The sequence below is a fragment of the Tachysurus fulvidraco genome, chromosome 18 (assembly GCF_022655615.1).
Source record: "Tachysurus fulvidraco isolate hzauxx_2018 chromosome 18, HZAU_PFXX_2.0, whole genome shotgun sequence".
Lineage (NCBI taxonomy): Eukaryota > Metazoa > Chordata > Actinopteri > Siluriformes > Bagridae > Tachysurus > Tachysurus fulvidraco.
Genome location: NC_062535.1, coordinates 4,029,921 through 4,049,358, shown reverse-complemented (window position 1 = coordinate 4,049,358; position 19,438 = coordinate 4,029,921). Strand labels below are relative to the sequence as shown.

Sequence of the window (19,438 nt, the reverse complement as noted above, 5' to 3'; positions counted from 1 at the left end):
CTCTGGAAACACAACGTCCACAAGTGGGCAGCATTTGGACAAACATCATTCATTGTAAAAATGAACTAGAAGAATAATGAAATAAAAATAAAGAAATTGAATATAAAGTATTTAAAATAATATATAATATATAGGAGGGGGGGGGGCACAGTGGCTTAGTGGTTAGCACGTTTGCCTCACACCTCCAGGGTTGTTCTCCCCGTGCCTCGGGGGTTTCCTCCGGGTACTCTGGTTTCCTCCCCCGGTCCAAAGACATGCATGGTAGGTTGATTGGCATCTCTGGAAAATTGTCCGGAGTGTGTGAGTGAATGTGTGTGTGTGTGTGTGTGTGTGTGTGTGTGTGCCCTGCGATGGGTTGGCACTCCGTCCAGGGTGTATCCTGCCTTGATGCCCGGTGACGCCTGAGATAGGCACAGGCTCCCCGTGACCCGAGGTAGTTCGGATAAGCGGTAGAAAATGAATGAAAATAGAAAAATGAAAGAAATAGTTGGGATGATTAAATAAACAATATTAAAATTTTTTTGCTCGTTTTCTCACGGCGTGTGCATTGTTAAGTATTAATCAGGGTCCTTACCATTCTGCAGAATGTTTTTGTATTTGATTTTGACTTGCTGCCATGTCCGTTTTAGCACGGTTTTTTAGCCCATGTTTTATCTACATCACACACACACACACACACACACACACACACACACACACACACACACACACACACACAAAGAGAGACACTTTCATTATCAAACAAGAACATTCAATGGAGTCAGTGAGCAAGCGACCTAGGGTTCTTTGAAAGGCGCTATATAAATTAAAGCGATTATTATTATTAGCTCATCTATTTATTCAATTCACTTTTATTTATATAGCGCTTTTCACAATTGTTTCTTTGTTTCAGAGCAGCTTTACATTAATAAAAGCAGGAGAACACACAGAAAAATCGGTGGACGACATAAAAAGCAAAGTACAACGGCTAAGATTAAACCCTATAGTGAGCGTAGTAATAATGTAAGGCTTTGATAATAATTGATCAAAGCCTTATACTGTGTGATAGAGTTACTTTACACAATTTCACTCATATCTGCAGTCCATTTCAATCAAATATTCAACTGTTTCATAATCGGAGTACAACTGCGTTTTTGGAGATGTGAATTAACTATTGTTAATTGTGATGTTTCAGCGGAGCGGTGAGTGTGTAATTGTGCACGACTTACGCATTTAGGCGGTCTCCAATACTTTGCCACGCTTTTTCTCTTTGCTTTATCACTGTGGCGGTGTTGCCTTTCTTCTTAATTATGTATTTTACGGGGAAAAGTACGCCGCTCTAGTTGCTATGGTGAATCTGTGATCGGTGGCAGGTTTATTTGAGTGAGCCGTGAGCGCGCAGATATCCAGGATTGGTTTCACCTGCCTTGATGAATACGTGTCTGCTCATCCTAGCTTGGTCTTTGTGCAACCAATTAAGCCTGGACGCACTTGTTTTGGATTCATTGAGCTCAGCTCAGTCATTTATCCTGGATGTCTTAATTCTACGGGCCCCAGCATACTTTCTTTCTTTATTTGTTTACTTATTTAATTATTGCAATACACAGTTAGAAGAATGAGAGGGGTGAATCCACATCACCGTCACCAAGGTGCTAATGAAACACCAGCTTAATGAGATGATTTACTTAAATACACTTCCGCACGAGCGTCTGTGCGTGTGTTAGCAGACCAGGGTAAAGCCCGGCGCGCGCACTCGCTCACCTTATTAGCCAATCAGAGGCTCAGCGATTACAGCATGCGCATACACAATACACATTAGCCGTTTGTTCGTACCGTGTGTGTGTGTGTGTGTGTGTGTGTGTGTGTGTGTGTGTGTGTGTGTGTGTGTGTGTGTGTGTGTGTGTGTGTGTGAGTGGGAAGCTGTTTGATCTTAAACCCAGACAGGATGGTCACACTCAGACACTATGATGGAGGTTTACACAGAAGGAAGAAACAGACAAATAAAGTGGGCAGTAAATTAATTAAGTTTCGCATTCAGCTGTTCTAGCAGTTGGTCGCGTTTTTAACACCCAAGCACTAGGTAAACGCTAGAGTTTATTTTTTCCAAGAGCAAATTTATACGAGTGATTAAAATCAGTGTGAGCAATCACTGCTTCCTGAGAACTCCACTTGGATTCTGTGGACAAATGAATGAAAATATCTCTCTGTGTACATTTATTATTACATACATCTTTATTCCATACTAGAACTGTGTACTGGTTCTGCTTTGGGCCTATTGGTCCGTTTCCATCATTATTGCACTGTTGTGTGCTGTTTGCACATATGCACTTTATTTTGTCTTATGTACAGCTTTGTGTTGTTTTATGTAAAGCCTTAGTCCTTGAGAAACTTTTTGGCTTCAATGTGTATTGTATCAGCTCTTTTTATCCTGAAATGACAATAAACTCGACTAAATACGTACATCCAAAGTATATACATCTAAACATATATACATGTATACAAACTGTACATACCAACAAAGACATGCATTACATTAAAATTAAGTTAAAATTAAACAAGAAAGAATGCAAGATAGAAAGAAAAAATGTAAACAATAAAATGTAAATATTACATACACACAAAAAATTTGGGTAAAGGAAATTAATAAAAAATAAATAAAATAAACAGAGAAATGGAGGAAATTAAGGAGAGAGAATACAAAATATGAAAGAATAGATAGGAAAAAGACATGAGAATAAATAAATAAATAAATAAATAAATACTGGATATAGGTATTAATTAAAAATAGTTACTAAAAGATATTAGAAGAAAATGAAAGAGAATGAAACAGAAAATAGAATAAAGTATGGAGAATGAAGTAAAGACGGAATACAACATAGATAGCAAGATTTGTAGCACCTTTCATATCATGCAAGTAAGGACCGATGAAGCCCCGCCCATTTCTGGAAGAAGTGGGCGGTGTCAATGCCAACTCGATGGGCGGGGTTTTGTTCGGGTCTTTAACGCACCGGCGGCGAAGTGAACTGCGAGTGCAGCAGTGAGTTCTGCCACGAAACGAGTCATTTTGACAACGTCTCTGATTGTGGGGTTTTCTTTGGGGACGATGTCAGCGTAATTTCATGATTTTTAAGGAGTCAGACGATTCCCTGAAAAACAATTCACACCTGGATTATTTACAGAGTTCTTTATAAAGAGGAAACAATCTGGATAAAGAACCAAGGACGGAATTTGGCGGAATTTGCAGTTTGTTTTTATTTTTTTGTATATTGAATATATGAAATAATCCGACTCCTGATTTGGAGATTACCATTATTTACTAACTTGTCAGGTTGATAATCCCGGGATTGACTTGTAATCCCATTTCCCACCGTCATGGATTTGATGTGGAAAACTCTGCTCGCACTGTTGCTCATCGTATGTCGACTGAAACTGTCCGTGTCCACGATTTTAGAGTCCATTTACTGGAACACGTCAAACACAAAGTGAGTTTCAATCCATTTTTCCATTTCTAGATGTAAAGAGGCATATCTGTTTGATAGGGATGATAGGGATGTCATGTAATATAGCATCTAAACTGTATATTCATGTTTTTTTTTAAATACCCTAAACAATTCATTGCATGTTCAGAACAATATGCTTTTATCCACTTAGATGAAGGATGTAGGACTAATACATTCTCAGAGAATACAACTAAAGGGACACAATTTTGCTTTAGAAATGGTCTACAATGGTTAAATGATAAGAAGTATACATTGTTGTTGTCATGGAATATCATGAATGTTGTCATGTCATTTTTTTTGCATTGACAATCATTTCTAGTGTATTTACAAGAACACGTCGAACATAAACTAAAGCACAAATTTTAAAATAAACTTTGATTTTAAACAAATGAAAACATCAGGTAAAGATGTATAAAACTATGAAGGAAGAAGTTCTGCACACTTGTAAGCATGAACATTCTAGTTTATATCAAGTTCACATAGAATACTATAATTTAGGAATGAATGAAGATTGTAGCAAAATGCTTACTTTACAAAATATTTTAAGTCCCAAAATGACACTAAGTGGCTTGGCCAGTAATTAGTTACATGATATTCTTGCCATGGAAGCTCCATAATATTGGCACCCTGTGCTTTCCATTTGGCTGCCAAGACATCAAGGCAGTGTCCAATTCGGAAGGCCACATAAGGACAGCTGTCTCCTCAGGTTCCTTATTTTGGGCAAATTTGAAGGTAGCATGGCATGTGTCCTTCGTAGAGAAGGCAGTCCCATAATTCTGACCATCTGTTTGCTTCATCAAGTGAAATATCCCAAGGTGTCGAGTGAAGAAAAATACGGGGACTGTTTCGATTTTATGACACTTTTACGATGCATCATTATGAGACCAAATAAAGGCTTCAGTAGTAACTTTCTCCATTCTTCTGGCAAGGTTTGGTCGTACCAATAAACCTTCAGCGGTGACTTCTAGCTGCCCATTTGGACCCTAAACTGAATCCATATTAAGATCTGACTGACATTTAAAATCAGTGGATTAAAATAAGCATTTTTATTAGCTGGGGAGGTCCTGCTGTGTATATTTTTTTGGATAGATTTATTTTCCGGTAATTAGGCTGTCAAAGGAAGTAAGGACGAAAGGGTTGGGACTAACCCGGCTTAAGATCTGGATAAGTTTTTGTTATTAAAGCGAACCCCCTAAAATCCATGAATTCTGTTTTCATGAGCTCCAGGAACTGTTTTGTCATGGGGCTTCGGAGACAAAAGAGTCTCAAGGTTCAGAGATCAATCCTTCCCCAACCCCAACTCTCTCCCCCCTCCTCCATCCAGCTTTCTCCACACGGTCGGGTCTGTATAGTGCAGTTAGAGTTAAAGCCGCAGGGGGGTGAAGGAGGGGCGCTAACGCTTCCTGACTTCCCAGGGACCCTCAGGAGAGCAAAACCAGCCAGTTTTGTGTGTGCGTGTGTGTTACAAGCTCCTGATGGTTTTACGAGGATACTTTAGGCCTTAAAAAGTGGAAGCCTGTCAGCCTTGTTTGTTTTATGGGCTTTTCAAATGGGTAAAGAAATCGCTTACGACAAGTCGGAATCTTTTCTACACGTACAGTGGGTTAAAACATTGACAATCAAGACAATAGAGTACGCACAGCTGCCCTGAATTTTTTTTAAAAACATTTTTAAATTGCAAAACTCACATTTTCAAGGAACTCAGTCTATCATGGGATTGTTTTAAAATTAACCCGAAACCTTTTTGTTGATGGATGGAATTATGGCTTATGGATTATTTTATTGTCTTCTGTGACTCAGACATGTCTCATGTGCTCTTAATTTGGCTGTATTTTCCTCAAGGGTTCTTCTTCGGTTTCACAGAAAAGTTCATAGTTTTTTAAAAGGGTTCACTGGTTCTGATTTGAACAACAGAATTATAAAATATTTATAACTCACTAGGAGAACAGAGGGGGTGTTGATTATGGTGTATTCGATAACTGATTACCACCACATGCTTAGTATAGAGAATTTATTAAATAAAACTTAACAGTTAAAGCAAACTCACTCTATGTACAACTTATGACCCAATTGCTTCAAATCAAAACCAGGCCATTTGTTTTGAACGTATCGTTTTAGCAGTAAGAGCCTGATTTGCTCTGGCTGAATTAAGCTCGGAGCTAATCGGTCTCATTAGTCTAGGAAATGCCATCAAAAAGGAAACAGATGTCCATGCAGCGTATGGGTGCACTCTCGTGTCACGTTCGCTACATGGAAACATTTAGGGCGCAATCCACACCTGTGAATCCGAGAGCAAAGGAATCTTAATGGTCTGCATGCTATTTAATAAGCAAATGTGAGAACTTAAAGGAGGCTCCAAAGTATTTATAGGATTGCAAATTTCTGAAGCTCTCCCATAATTGTTATATGGCCACTTTCTAATGCGGGTTTAGGACAAAAAGTCTGAATCAGTGGAGGGAAATTGCATGGCGTCATTCACCGGGTGGTTTACAGCAGAAGGCTTCCTCCTGGAGTAAAACAAAAGCCGGCTTGCTTTGTTTGAAACCACTAGCTCGTAACAGTCTCGAGGGTCAGCGCCTTGAGTGGATTTGGGTTAAGCATTTTAATCAGCGTGTACCAAAGCCCTTCTTTAAAGCCCAGTGTTTGGACAGGACTACATAATTCAGACTTGTTCACATTCCAGCTTTACTGATCTGATTGATCACAGCCATCCTAACCAGAGACGGGTTGCTGAGGAGTGTTTTAGCCGTGCGATAATAAGCCCCTAAGCCATTTGTCAGAATCATTTCTAAAATCCACTTTTGTATCCTTGTTTATGTGAAGCTTGCATTTATCCACAGCTGATCCTATAAAGATGATTGTGCTCAAGGGCTTTAGTGGATTAGGAGGGGGAAAAAATCTTCCACCAACTCCATATGAAATTATAAACAGACACTCATTACATCATTTTGGTCCAACGTACATCAGTTTTGTCTTAGTCACACCAGGCTTCTTGGACTATTTGCCATCGCATCATCCTGTCTTGTTTCTAGGAGTTCCCTTCCAGGAAAATGCCGGCACACATTGTGGGTAGCGTTGACACAAATTATACGCAAACTAACGTCACTTGTAGTTCGTCGTCTTGGTTTTTCCCTGGCAGTTGTTTAGTGCTTGGACGAGAAACAGACACATGGAGGGGATGTCTGAATAAAAAATGGAGTGCTAATTGACCGATACTAAATTTTGGTTCCAGAGAGAGTGAGGTTCCAGACAAATGACTGTTGGCGCTGTGGGTTTTTTAGCTTGGTAGCAATCTGAAATCATTGCTTGCTGATTTTACCCAGTTGATTAACCAGGTGGTGGGAAGTTACATTTAGACCCTTTAATCATCAAGTTATTTGTACATATAACTACATATTTACATGTTATATTTATTTGTTATTTCCTAGGTTTGTACCTGGCAAAGGCATCACCTTGTACCCTCAGATCGGGGACAAAATGGACATTGTGTGTCCCCGACTCAGGCCTGGCCAGAGCGCTAGCACCCGTATCGAATATTTCCGTGTGTACCTGGTCACACAGGAACAGCTTGAGAGCTGCAGGGTGGAGAAGGACAACGTGGCGCTGCTGAACTGCGACAAGCCAGACCAAGATGTCAAGTTCACCTTCAAGTTTCAGGAATTCAGTCCCAACCTGTGGGGCCTTGAGTTTTTTAAAGGCAAAGACTACCATGTTATCTGTAAGTACTTTACCAAATATACCAGCAAATCTCCTAATCAGTACATAAAGCTGTGTTCACTGTATTTTGTCGTCTAGACCACATAAAGCAAGCAATTTCATGTTTTTTCCATATAAGCCCTGTGATAGAGAGATTAATATAGGTACCTCAGTATCCTAACTGAATACAGGATAAATATGTGTTAATATGCCTTGTTTAATATGCTAGTTTGCTCCAGTTAAAAGTGATGCTTTTTTTTTAATCAGTTATCTTTGCTTGTTGATTATGATAAAACTGGACAAGTAGTAGGTTTGTTTATTATAATCAATGATGGCTCAGAATTAGGTTGTTCACTAGACCTATCAGTGAACCAAGCTTGAAAAATTTGAGGGAGCATGTGTGTGCCCCTTCAGTTTGAATGGGCATGATGCTCCAGATGGCTTCATCCTGTGGTTTTGGCTCTGAGTGCACTTAGCAAAATAATCCAAGGCTCAACCTGGTATTTCTGTTGAGCCCCAACCTGTGGGGCCTTGATTTCCTCCAAACTAAAGACCACCATATCATCCTTGCATAGCGAGCCAAATGTGGCTGATTGGACCTATGTCTAACAAATCTACTGATTTGCGATAAGCGTGTCTTTTCTATGAGTAGGTTGTTAGTCATCCGGTCCATTTTAAACGTCTAGTAGTAACACAACAAATCGATTGGATGAGTTCTTTAATCTTGAAGACATTTCACGAGCCATCTGCTATTCATCAGATATTCAGAGGTTCATCAGTAACTGCTCGGATGAATGGAGAAGCTTCTTCAAGGTTATAACACGTCATTTTGATTCACTAGATGTCTCGACCGTTTTTCTTCTTCTCAAAGGATGGCTTCATCCCGTGTTTCTGGCTCTGTGCACAGTTAGCAAAATAATCCGAGGCTCAGTCTGGTATTTTTGTTCAGCCCTGTGGGGCCTCAAGTTCCTACAAGGCATATGCTATCACATCATCTGTGTGCAGCAAGCCAAACGCATCTGATTACAGGGTATATGCGGCTTCTTTCACAAGTCTTATATTTAATTGAATTAATTTAAGGGCCCAGAAATCTTACATTTTTGTTTTCTCCCCTGAGGTATGTTAGCCCTGTAATGCATTATGTATCAGAGGTATTCATTTACATTGTTTCACTGAAAAAAAAAAAACAACAGTGATGCCTGTATGCCACCTGGAGACATCAAATAAATACAAAAAAAAAAACAACTACTTTGATATAACCAAAAAGAATCAGGCAGCATTACATTTTTCACTACTTAACAATTTTTTAAAACTCAGTTTTGCTCACTATTAGTTTTATACTAAGTCATCTTAGTCTGTTTTATGGAATTTACTAACCTTGTTAGATCTTTTACCTCAGCTTTATCCACTTTGTTAGATATTTTACCTCAACGTTACTCACTTTGTTAGATATTTTATCTCAGCTTTATCAAATTTGTTAGATATTTTACCTCAACTTTACTCACTTTGTTAGATCTTTTACCTCAGCTTTATCCACTTTGTTAGATATTTTACCTCAGCTTTTCCCTTGTTGTTAAAAATTATTTACTGTATACACACCTCATCTTTATCGGTTATGATCTATTGCCTCACCATTGCTCACTTTGTAACTTTCTTCTTTTACTAAATTTGTATATTTTCACTTATAAACACTTGCACTACAGGCAAAGATTTAAAGAAAATAGAGAACATTAACTCCATCCAATGATTGTTGTCCTGATGTCCTTAAATTACATTACAAGTTGTATAAAAGTGTATCAATGAGAATCGTAGGTTTAATTTGCCCAAAAGCTATAGATTACACACTAGCTTTGAGCCAAAAACGAAAGCTGCTGTAGGTCTGCGTCAGCCTGAATTGCAGTAGTAGTAAGTCACGGTTGACTTGTGCTTCAGTTCTCAACTGATAAACAACTGGGTTGAAAAGCATCTTTAAGATCATAACACACCACATGTCTTTTCCAGCATATTATCCAAAAATGGTTTTCTCCTGTTTCTGGCTTTGAGTGCACTTAAATTAATCCCAGGCTTACATGGCTTTCCAGGATTCCTGTATTGAGTAAAGCAATTAACAAGCATGCTAATATTTACATTAGCACGTGTGCAAAGTTTGTACGTCGTCTCTAACCGTGCTAAAAATGTTGCCACCTTTTTATTCAGTTCAGCTCAATTCCATTTACTTCATGCTAACATTTACATTAGCAGGTATTCCAGATTTGTCATTCTTCTCTGAGCATGCTAACAATTTAGCCATTTCAATCCCAGCAATGAATTCAGTTCAGGCTTGCCAAAGCTACTTGGCTGCATTAAGCTTTTACAAAGAACAGCAATCAGAGTAATTATAATGATTATGATGATTAGCATAGTTATAGGATCCAGCTGGGCGGGGGTGAAATACATAGCATGGCGCATCAAAGAAGCTCCACATCGTGATCACTGAGTAAACCTTTACCACAGTTTACGATATTGTCACGTTTTCACGTGGAAACACTTGAAGCTGAAGTTTTGTCTGCTATTGTTCTACATCATTGACAATTGGCCATTTTTTGTTTCTAGTAGAGTGTGTGTGTTTGTGGACCATCGCATGTCCACCCTCATGCTGTCTCAGCTGCACATTCCTGAATGGGTGTGAAAGGGTTTTGCAAGATTTGCACGCCCCAAATCGCCAGGCCACTTTGACGGGATTTGATTTTTCTGACCTAAATGGTATTGATGTGTGTGTGTGTGTGAGTGTGAGTGTGAGTGTAAGTGAGCTAAGAGTTTTAGGGATGGGTGGCTGTATGGATGTGCTAGATCCCAAGGTTGCCTGCCTTTTGCACATCATCATCACACTCAAGTGTTTAAAAGCATTCATGAATGCGCTGACTTGTTCATAGCCAAGAATCGGAATTGTGCTAAAAGTCATTCTTTTTTCATCCTTGCTTTCAATCTCTGTTCTTTCTTTCTTTCTTTCTTTCTTTCTTTCTTTCTTTCTTTCTTTCTTTCTTTCTTTCTTTCTTTCTTTCTTTCTTTCTTTCTTTCTTTCTTTCTGTCTGTCTGTCTGTCTGTCTGTCTGTCTGTCTGTCTGTGTCTGTCTGTCATATTTGCCTCAGTGGTCTGATTGTGGTGTTGTGTGTGATGTGTATGTGCGAGTGTGAGTGAAGGGGTTTGTGTACCTGAAGGAGTTGAAGTGAGTGTGTGTAGTCGTGTTGTTATTGGTGAATGTGTGTGAGTGTGTGTGAGCGAGTACAATTTTTGAGCTTGAGCTTGTGGCTGAAATTACGGCTGCATATGTTTAGTCTAAATGAGCCTTTACTGCTGGAATGTGTGTGTCTAATTACACGTTTCCAGCTTGTGTGTGTATATGACAACACGTGCCTCTGACCAAGGGTGTGCTACAGGATGTGTGTAGTGTGTGTGTGTGTGTGTGTGTGTGTGTGTGTGTGTGTGTGTGTGGCAGCTGCAGTGTGTGCTCAGTGACTTTGCGGCTGACTGCACAGCCTGAGGCGTGTGTGTGTGTGTGTGTGTGTGTCTTCATTCAGGCAGAAGGGTCATATGAACACAAAAGTGAGATCGCTAATAGCCAAGTGGGGCATGTTGGGTGGAAACCTCCTTCTCTCTCATTTTTCCATCTCTTTTTTTCCTCCATTCCTTTCTATCTTTCATTCTTTTTTGTTTCTTTTTTATATTTTACTTTTATTTTACTATGTAATATATATATATATATATATATATATATATATATATATATATATATATATATATATATATATATATATATATATATATATATATATATATATATATATAATTAATTTATTAATATTTATTTAATACAAATATTTGCTGAATATTTTATTTTCTTAATTCTTTCCTTTAACCCTTTCATACATTTAAAACCTTCTTTCTCTTTTGCTTTTTTTCCTCTCTCTTCAGTTCATCTGTCATTTTTCTTTCTTGTACTAATTGTCTTCCTCCTTTTTCTACTTTTCTCTGCATTATTATTTTTACATGTTGTTTTCTTTATTCTTTTTATTTGCTTTTCTCTGTTCCAGTGTTTTTTCTATATATTTTATTATTTCTTTCTTTTTCATTCTCTAATGCACTTTTCTTTCTTACTTTCTTTCTTTCTTTCTTTCTTTCTTTCTTTCTTTCTTTCTTTCTTTCTTTCTTTCTTTCTTTTTTCTTTATCCATTTCATTTTGTTTTTCTTTATCAGTCTCTGTTTCTTTTGTTTTCTTTTTGCCTTCTTTATTTTTATTTCCTTTTCAATCTATCTTTCTTATATATATATATATATATATATATATATATATATATATATATATATATATATAATATTTCTTCCTTCTCAGTACAAGAAGCAGCATGGCAAATGACACACAACAATAACACAACATTTATCAGTCTGATCACTGCTCTGTGTGTGTGCACTTGTGTGTTTGACCTGCCACACACACACACAGCAGTTTTTGTAAGCCTGCTGAGAACAGCGAATTTCCTTTCCGATAAATCAACGAGCTCATTTCCAGTGCAGAGCAGGGCTACCAGTTTAAGCCCATTCCCCCACACACACTCACTAATCCACAGAGAACAGGGCCACCAGTTTAGCCATCTTATACACTACTCTACTCTAACTGTCTCTCTTGTTTTTCTTTTTCCCTGCAGCTACATCAAACAGCACATTAGAAGGCCTGGATAACATGGATGGCGGTGTGTGCAAAACCAATTCCATGAAGCTGGTGCTCCGAGTGGGACAGAGTGAGTGTCACAGGAATTATTATATTCTCATATAAAGAGACAGATACAGTATATGAAAGGATACAGTAGAGGGATATATGGAAGAAAATGGAGGAAATAGAATGAGTAAAGTGAGAAAGTAAGACCAAAAACAAGGTGGAGAGAAAAGTGAACAGAGTGAGACATGGAAAATAGGAGGAAAAGGGAAGAAGGAAAAAAAAACAAATCCAGAATGAGAGAAGAGTGAGATATAATGGAGAGAGACAAGAAAGGAGTAAAAAAAGAAGAAGAATGAAATAAGAGAAAAAATTGGAGGCTTGGAGTCAAACATCGAGTCAGCATGGAGGAAAATAGAACAGGAGAAAGGAAACAGAAAGAAAAAGGGAGCAGGAGAGAGGAAATAGAGTGGGAGAAAGACAAGAAGGGGCAAAAAAGAGAGTAAAGAAAAGAGGGTGAGAGAAAAAAAACAAGGAGAAAAGAGCCTGAGAGAGAGAGAGAGAGAGAGAGAGAGAGAGCAACAGAGAGGGAGAGAGACTGCACAGAGAGATACATTATGAGAAAAAGGTGGAGTAAGAAAGACAGAGGACAAGTGGAAACACAGGGAGACAACAAACGGAGCTTTTTTGCCTAACATGCCCCATTTTACTGCAGGCAAATTTGGATTTTTTTGCCCCCCCCCCCCCCCCCCCCACACACACACACACACAGTAATCCAATGCAGTTAGGATGTAGTGCGTCACTGTAACACATGAACAATGGCACATATTATTCTGCAGTTCATCAGCAATCATCATTTAGCCTGTTTAGTGTGTGTGTGTGTGTGTGTGTGTGTGTGTGTGTGTGTGTGTGTGTGTGTGTGTGTGTGTGTGTGTGTGTGTTAGCCACCTCTCAGTGTGTAATTGAAATGTCATGTGTAGTCGCCTCCTGTAGTTGCGCCGGCTGTCCTCTTCCTCCTCTTTTACGCCAATTCATTACATCTCTCCAACTCATTCTGGAACCTTCAGCTCTGCTCGCTTCAACCCCAGAACTGGGGTAAAGATATACGCAACATTCCGATGACTTTTGTCCATTAAGGGTTACATTTGATGTTACTTCTTGTTCTCGCTTACCTTATAGCAACTAGTCTGTGTAAAAAGTCATTTTCAGTCTCACTGGTCTTCTAGTTATTAAAAGAGATTGTCATGTTTGTAAATGTGTATTTGTGTGTCTCAGGTCCTAGTGATGCAGTCTCAGAGAAAGAACATCCTAAACACTCAGACAGCGACCACCAGAGCACCTCCAGCAAAGACAACGATGTGCTCAGCAAAGTCGGTACGTGTCACAGTTTGACTTTTTAGTTTCACTGTGAACACAAACAACAAGAGATACAAAAAGAGGAAAAAAGAAAGAAAAGAAAAGAAAACATGGAGAAGTCCAACTGTAGAGAGAGAGAGAGAGAGAGAGAGAGAGAGAGAGAGAGAGAGAGAGAGAGAGAGAGAGAAGATAAGGAAAATCTTCATGATAAGATAAGGAAAGAAATAGAGAAAAGAGATGAGGAGAAAGACAAGAAAGGGAACGAAAGAGTAAAAGACATACCGTACAGTAAATGAACTCACTCTGATTGGCTTGTGTGCTTGTGGCTGACAGGGCAGTGGGCATATGCTGTCCCACCCACCCATAAAGCAAGGAAGGTAGAGTGAACTCTGTACTGTTGTGATGCTACAGAGTACCATGTGTGCTGCTTTAACTACAGAACTGAGAAATATGAGACAAAAAACCATAAACCGACATTTAATCCCTAACATTAGACCATATTTTTTTATATAATATACATACCTTTTATCTTATCCATTTATGCTGTACCTTTGACAAACTTCTGTTAATATCATACCATGTTTAATATTGTCTTAATTCACAAGCACCTTTTTTGTCCATTTTGTATATATAGCATATTTCATTTCATAGCATATTAGCATTATTTCAGTATTTATTTCTCTTGTGTAATCTGAAGCAGTCTCAAAAGAATTTCCGCCCGGATGAATAAAGTTGTCTTATCTTATCTTATCTTATCTTATCTTATCTTCCCAGAACAAGACAGAAATGGTGGCGAGTCTGTGGGTGTGTCTGGCTCAGAGGTGGCCCTGTTCACCGGAGTGGCCTCAGGAGCCTTCGTCTTGGTGGTTCTCGTCATCGTGGTTCTGGTGGTGTTCACACGTCGCCGCCGCCGCCGCAAGCAGGCGGCTCAGTGTTCAGCCCCACTGGCGCTGCACCCCATCCCCAAGCGCAACAACAACAACAACGGCTCGGAACGTAGCGACATCATCTTCCCACTGCGAGCCTCCGACAGCTACTACTGCCCCCACTACGAGAAGGTGAGCGGGGATTATGGCCACCCAGTCTACATTGTCCAGGAAATGGAGCCCCAGAACCCAGCAAATGTTTACTACAAAGTCTGAACTAATCAGAACCTTTGAGCCTCATCCAAGACTGAAAAGAAGTTCTCAATCGAGAGATTGATTGCTCAGAATAAATGAATCAGAAATAAATGACTCTTGGAAAGAAGCCATCAACTGTCCAGGAGCACTGAAAGCCCCGGAACGGTCTGAATCACTGTCTGGGTTGGGGAATTACTGCTTCTAAAACATGGACGCCGTGTGATTTGTATCAGTCCGGGACTGAAAGCTTTGAGGCTGTAAGTGTCGACTGAGAGCTTGTGCTCAAGTTTCAGCCTGGCTGTAGAAAAGAAACATGCTCCTGGCTCAAGCCAGTGAATCAGAGACAAATGACTCTTGGAACGAAGTGAGGACTTTCTCTCAGCTCTCCAGTCAACACTTTAATTCATTATGGCACACTGAGGTGCTACAGTATCGATTCATGACGGCGTCTTGCTCAGGGGAGGAAAACGGAGCCAAACCCGCACAGACCTGTAGAAACAAAATCCACAGATTTACATCCTGAAAAAAAAAAAAACTGAGTTAGGGCAATAACTTTCAAGCTACATAATCATTACCCATTTGTGGGAGGTTTACATTTTACTTCTTGTACCTCTTCTCAGTCTCAGGGCAGAAAAATTATGATTGGAGATCTGCAACGGTCAATGAAATGGAGACGCTGCAAAAATTTACTGTTTTCATTTTCTTTTTGATATAAATTGCAAAGTTGCGCTAATTCCCTAAGTGAACCTGCTTTTTTTCACTTGTAGACGTTTTTCTGATACATATTTCCTTCCTCATTTGGATCTGTTTAGACAGGAAGTTCTCCTGAGGAACTAATGAGTGACCTCTTGAGTTCTTAACTTAAATCCAACAAGAACCTCGAGCAGTTTCTAAAGAAATGTTGACGTAAATAAAGTTCAGAGTATGTGTTTATAATTGCTCAGCTTTAAAAATCTTTTGTTGTTTAGCTACATAAACTAGGCAGACAACAGAAACTTAGTCTTACCTTGGAATTGTGTTTTGTTTGTACTTTGCAAAACTGCATTTTTTCGTTAAACGAAATTGAGCTGCAAATGAAGAACAAGGAATATTCACCAAAAAAAATCATGTTTGACCTCTCTTACAAAAACATTTGTTTAAATTCAAAATACTTTCCATAATTTGATCAAAAGAAAAATATAACAATTTGGGAAACTTAACCTTGTAGAACTGTTTGGAAGCAACAAACCAAAAAACTTAGCTAGAGATAACCATTCATAAAATAAAAACACAATTTCTTGCACAATTTTTTTCAATAAAATATGTGTTGAAATTTGATCTAAATGTTTTGTTTTTATTTTATCTCCCATCCCAAAATCCTTAGCAGTGAAAAACACTAGCCTTTTAAAAGTTTATTTTATTTTGGAACTATGTTACTTGACGAAAACTGACCAAACAACAACAAAACAAGAAAACGAGTCAGCGCTAAACACCAGTATCATACATTACCATTTTTGGAGAACTAGCCTTGCTTTTCTGCCCTGAGATGAGATTTATCTTAAATGAATAACCCCCCATCCCCTCCCAGGCCCTTCTTAACATGTTCAAGCAAACTACAACCTTAAAGTCTAGTTCTATAATGGATAATATTATATTTGACAGTCGGAGAAGCAGAAGGTTATGGGAGCAGATCTGTTGGCGTGCACTCCGTCAACAAAGCTTGAATGTTCAGGAAAAATGAGAGGCTTTAAGTCTTAGCGAATTTGCATCACAAGCCAGTTTGGTTGTCTGGTAAAGCATGAAGATTGAGTCATAATTTTGGACGCCATGCAGAAGCATGTTGATGGTAAAGCTGGAAGAGAAATGTTTTCTGCATCCCTTAATGCATATCAGGTTCCTGCTGCTTCTCCTCCATATGTTGTTTCTGCATCAGGGTGTCTGACACATTTAGCACGATTTTCAGACTGCATGTGGTTCTGGATCTCGCTGCCTTGGGCGTCTTGTCATGGACTTTTAATCAACACATAAAAGACATGTCCTCTTTGTTTACCCAGAAATGTAAATACTACCTAAAGCCTTTTTTGTCATAAATTATGTTTTAAGTTATGGTTTGTATAGATCCATAAAGAAGATTGTTTCTTATTTCCTTCCCACTTCTCAGACCCGGGCATTGATGTCACTGATTTATGAATCTCAAGTTTGTTGCTCACACACTGAAAGAATGTTCCATTGCAGCTGAATGAATTATGATTGTTCGATTGAATACATTCATGATGGTGCTGCTTCTGAAGGAGCTTTGTTTAAAAATAAATAAATAAAGTTTTTTTTTTAAATAAAGCTGGTGGCATGGGTACACACAAATAAAATATGTAACTATATTTACTGCATTTACCTCACAAATATATATTATATATATAACTCTATCAATCACATTTGCTTAGCTTTACCAATAATTACCGCTCTAATACTACTTCCTGGATTCGTCTGTTTACTCTAATTCTTTCTTTTCATATTTTATGCTAGTTTTATGGGCTAGCATATTTACAACAATGCTATTTTCAGTTACAGGTCTTAATTTACCTAATTTTGTTTGTTTACTGTAGTGATTGTTTATAATTTAATTTGAGTAATGCTAATTAGAGCAATGCTACTTCCTGAATTAGACTATTAAAGTGTTGATAAATTAGTATGTTTACAACTAAGCTAGGATTTATTTATTGCTACTATGCTTACTATTATGATAGTTTAGAAATTCAGTTTGAAATTCAGTGCTAAATCCTGCTAGTTTCTTGACTCTAGTTTATGACTTACTCTGTAAAAAAAACCACTTTAATTTATGATTTTTCAAATGATGCTAGTTCATATATTACTTTGCTTAACGTAATGCTAGTTGGTGTTTTTAGACCTGTTTGATATTTGGCTAGTTAATGCGTTAATTATTACTATGCTATTATTTGTGTTTGGGTGCTAATTTATGGATTAGCCTGTTTAATATAGCGGGATGTGTTTGTTGGATATAATGCTAGCTTTTCTGGTGCTTACTTTTAAGCTAATTCAACAACAGTGACAACAACTTGAAAAATAGGTTGCACCATTTGTTCTACAGAAGGTGATCTCGAGATGAAACGCCTCACTTGTGCACCAACACGTCAGGGTGTTACAAACTAAGCCATCACACCTCTTGACCTCAAACACGTTTCACTGTCCTTGCTGTTGTTACACTTTCACACGCTTTGCAGAGACAAATTGTCTGCACGCCAATTTTTTCCCAACAGCCCCTTCAGAGGATATAGTCATCTAGAGCCAGGGTTTAGGTTTAGGGGTCAGATTTAATCAAGCTTAATGTTAAAAAGAGCGCCCATGATATGTTGTACACAATGCGCTTGAGTATAGAGATGGATAGATAGACATTTGTGCGAAAAATACAGTAGGACAAAGTGCCAAAATCTAAAACAGTCACAGGGTGCGGTTTATTTTCACAAAGTGAATTTTTCTAAGGATACCGTCCTATTGTTTATAGTCATCCATCTCTGTTAGTTAGCGACACTTTGACAGCAGTATTAGCACAAAAGCTAAAGCTTTTGGAAGCTGATCTGTTTCAGCCGATGAGCTGAAAGAGCTAGACAAGGTACTAAAGTGCTGCTGCATCAGCTGCCCTTAGGTAAAAATGAATTATTGGCATCCTGATAAAATATGTGGACTCAAATATTTTGTACAAATAAAGATCATGTACTGATTATAAATATTGGCACCTAGGATTTTTCTTTGTGGTGATGCGGTGTTGCTGATTAAATGAATATACTAGGGATTATGATTTTAAAGTCTCTAAATGTTGCTTTTTTCTCAATAAATTAAGCATCTGTAAACATGGCTACCAATCCATATAGGACAGATTTTATCTCAATTGCACAGACAGCAAAAACTGTGCACTAAGACAACCAATTCCATAAAACAATTTGGGATTTATGACGATATCGTTACATTTTCCTATTTGCACTATGTGCTCAGGTGTTAAGTCTGTTTTATTATTTTTTTTGTGATCGTTGCTCCTTCGCCAGGCTTGGGCAGGAAAAGGCAGTGTTTATGTTACGCAGGGCAGAACAATGGAGCAAAAAGTGTAAAAATGTTCAGCTCCAGCCGGCTGCCAAAAGAAACATTTATGTCACCGTGGAGAGCCACGTCCTGTCCGCTCTTTGTTTGCTTTTATTTCGACTGTCTTTTATTGCATTAACGGACTCGGGTTTCTCAATATGCTCGGACATGGCCCTAAACTGCAATGCCATCGGAATGAGGCGAAATGGAGCAAAATTTGGCGGTGTTGATTTTGGAGTCCTGACACAGTGGAATAAGCAGCACAGGATGAGAAAAGCCTGGATCAAGTTACACTCTTTTCCTGATTATGAGGCCTTGCTTTAACCTCTCTCTCTCTCTCTCTCTCTCTCTCTCTCTCTCTCTCTCTCTCTCTCTCTCTCTCTCTCTCTCTCTCTCTCTCACACACACACACACACACACACACACACACACACACACTTGAAGCTGTAACTGTTACACCAAATTATCTGAGATCGAGTAATGTGTGAACACCAGCTAGAGTTTGACATCCTAGGAAAGTTGAAACCGCAGGTTGCAGGTGAGGACTGTTAAGTTGAGTTAGATCTCTCGGTTCTGCTGGAAATCTTTAGCTTCTGTCTCCTGGGGAAACAGCTGCAGTTACCAAGCAAAAATGTATTAATTTCGTATACCAGCACTTGCGGAAACATTTTATTCCTCTAAATCTTAAATAATTGAAAGATTTTAACATCATGAAACATCTGTGAAATACGTTAGTCCATGTTCATGTTCTCACTTACGTTATAGCATCTATAATGTTAGATCTGTTACAATCTAAAACAATATGAAAAAAACACTAACTTCTTTCTAGTTATGACTTTCCTGAGGTTTAGCAGGAGCTGACTCTGGAGAAGAAATGTTTTACTAATTTATGTGCAGAGTCCATCATGCAAGTCTCTGTGTGTAGCTGTTACTATAGAAATGATGACGAATAATGTGTGCATATAGAAATAAAGGAAATAAAGGAAATAAAGACTCTTTTTTTTTTCTCACAGACTAGCTGATC

General features: G+C 38.5%; 1 protein-coding gene across 1 annotated transcript; it reads left to right on the top strand.

Moving 5' to 3' along the window:
- Window positions 1-2,988: 2,988 nt before the first annotated feature.
- On the top strand, window positions 2,989-16,473 carry efnb2b (ephrin-B2b). The gene is made up of 5 exons (XM_027155943.2): window positions 2,989-3,461; window positions 6,908-7,197; window positions 11,858-11,950; window positions 13,142-13,240; window positions 13,997-16,473. The coding sequence occupies exons 1-5, from the start codon at window positions 3,352-3,354 to the stop codon at window positions 14,362-14,364; spliced, it is 960 nt and encodes a 319-aa protein (XP_027011744.1). The 5' UTR covers window positions 2,989-3,351; the 3' UTR covers window positions 14,365-16,473.
- Window positions 16,474-19,438: the final 2,965 nt, after the last annotated feature.

Excerpts from the sequence above, each read along its gene's own strand:
- efnb2b (XM_027155943.2), top strand. The coding sequence starts at position 3,352 with ATGGATTTGATGTGGAAAACTCTGCTCGCACTGTTGCTCATCGTATGT. Across the intron at positions 11,951-13,141 it reads GGTGCTCCGAGTGGGACAGA|GTCCTAGTGATGCAGTCTCA; the intron begins GTGAGTGTCACA and ends TGTGTGTCTCAG. Across the intron at positions 13,241-13,996 it reads CGATGTGCTCAGCAAAGTCG|AACAAGACAGAAATGGTGGC; the intron begins GTACGTGTCACA and ends TTATCTTCCCAG.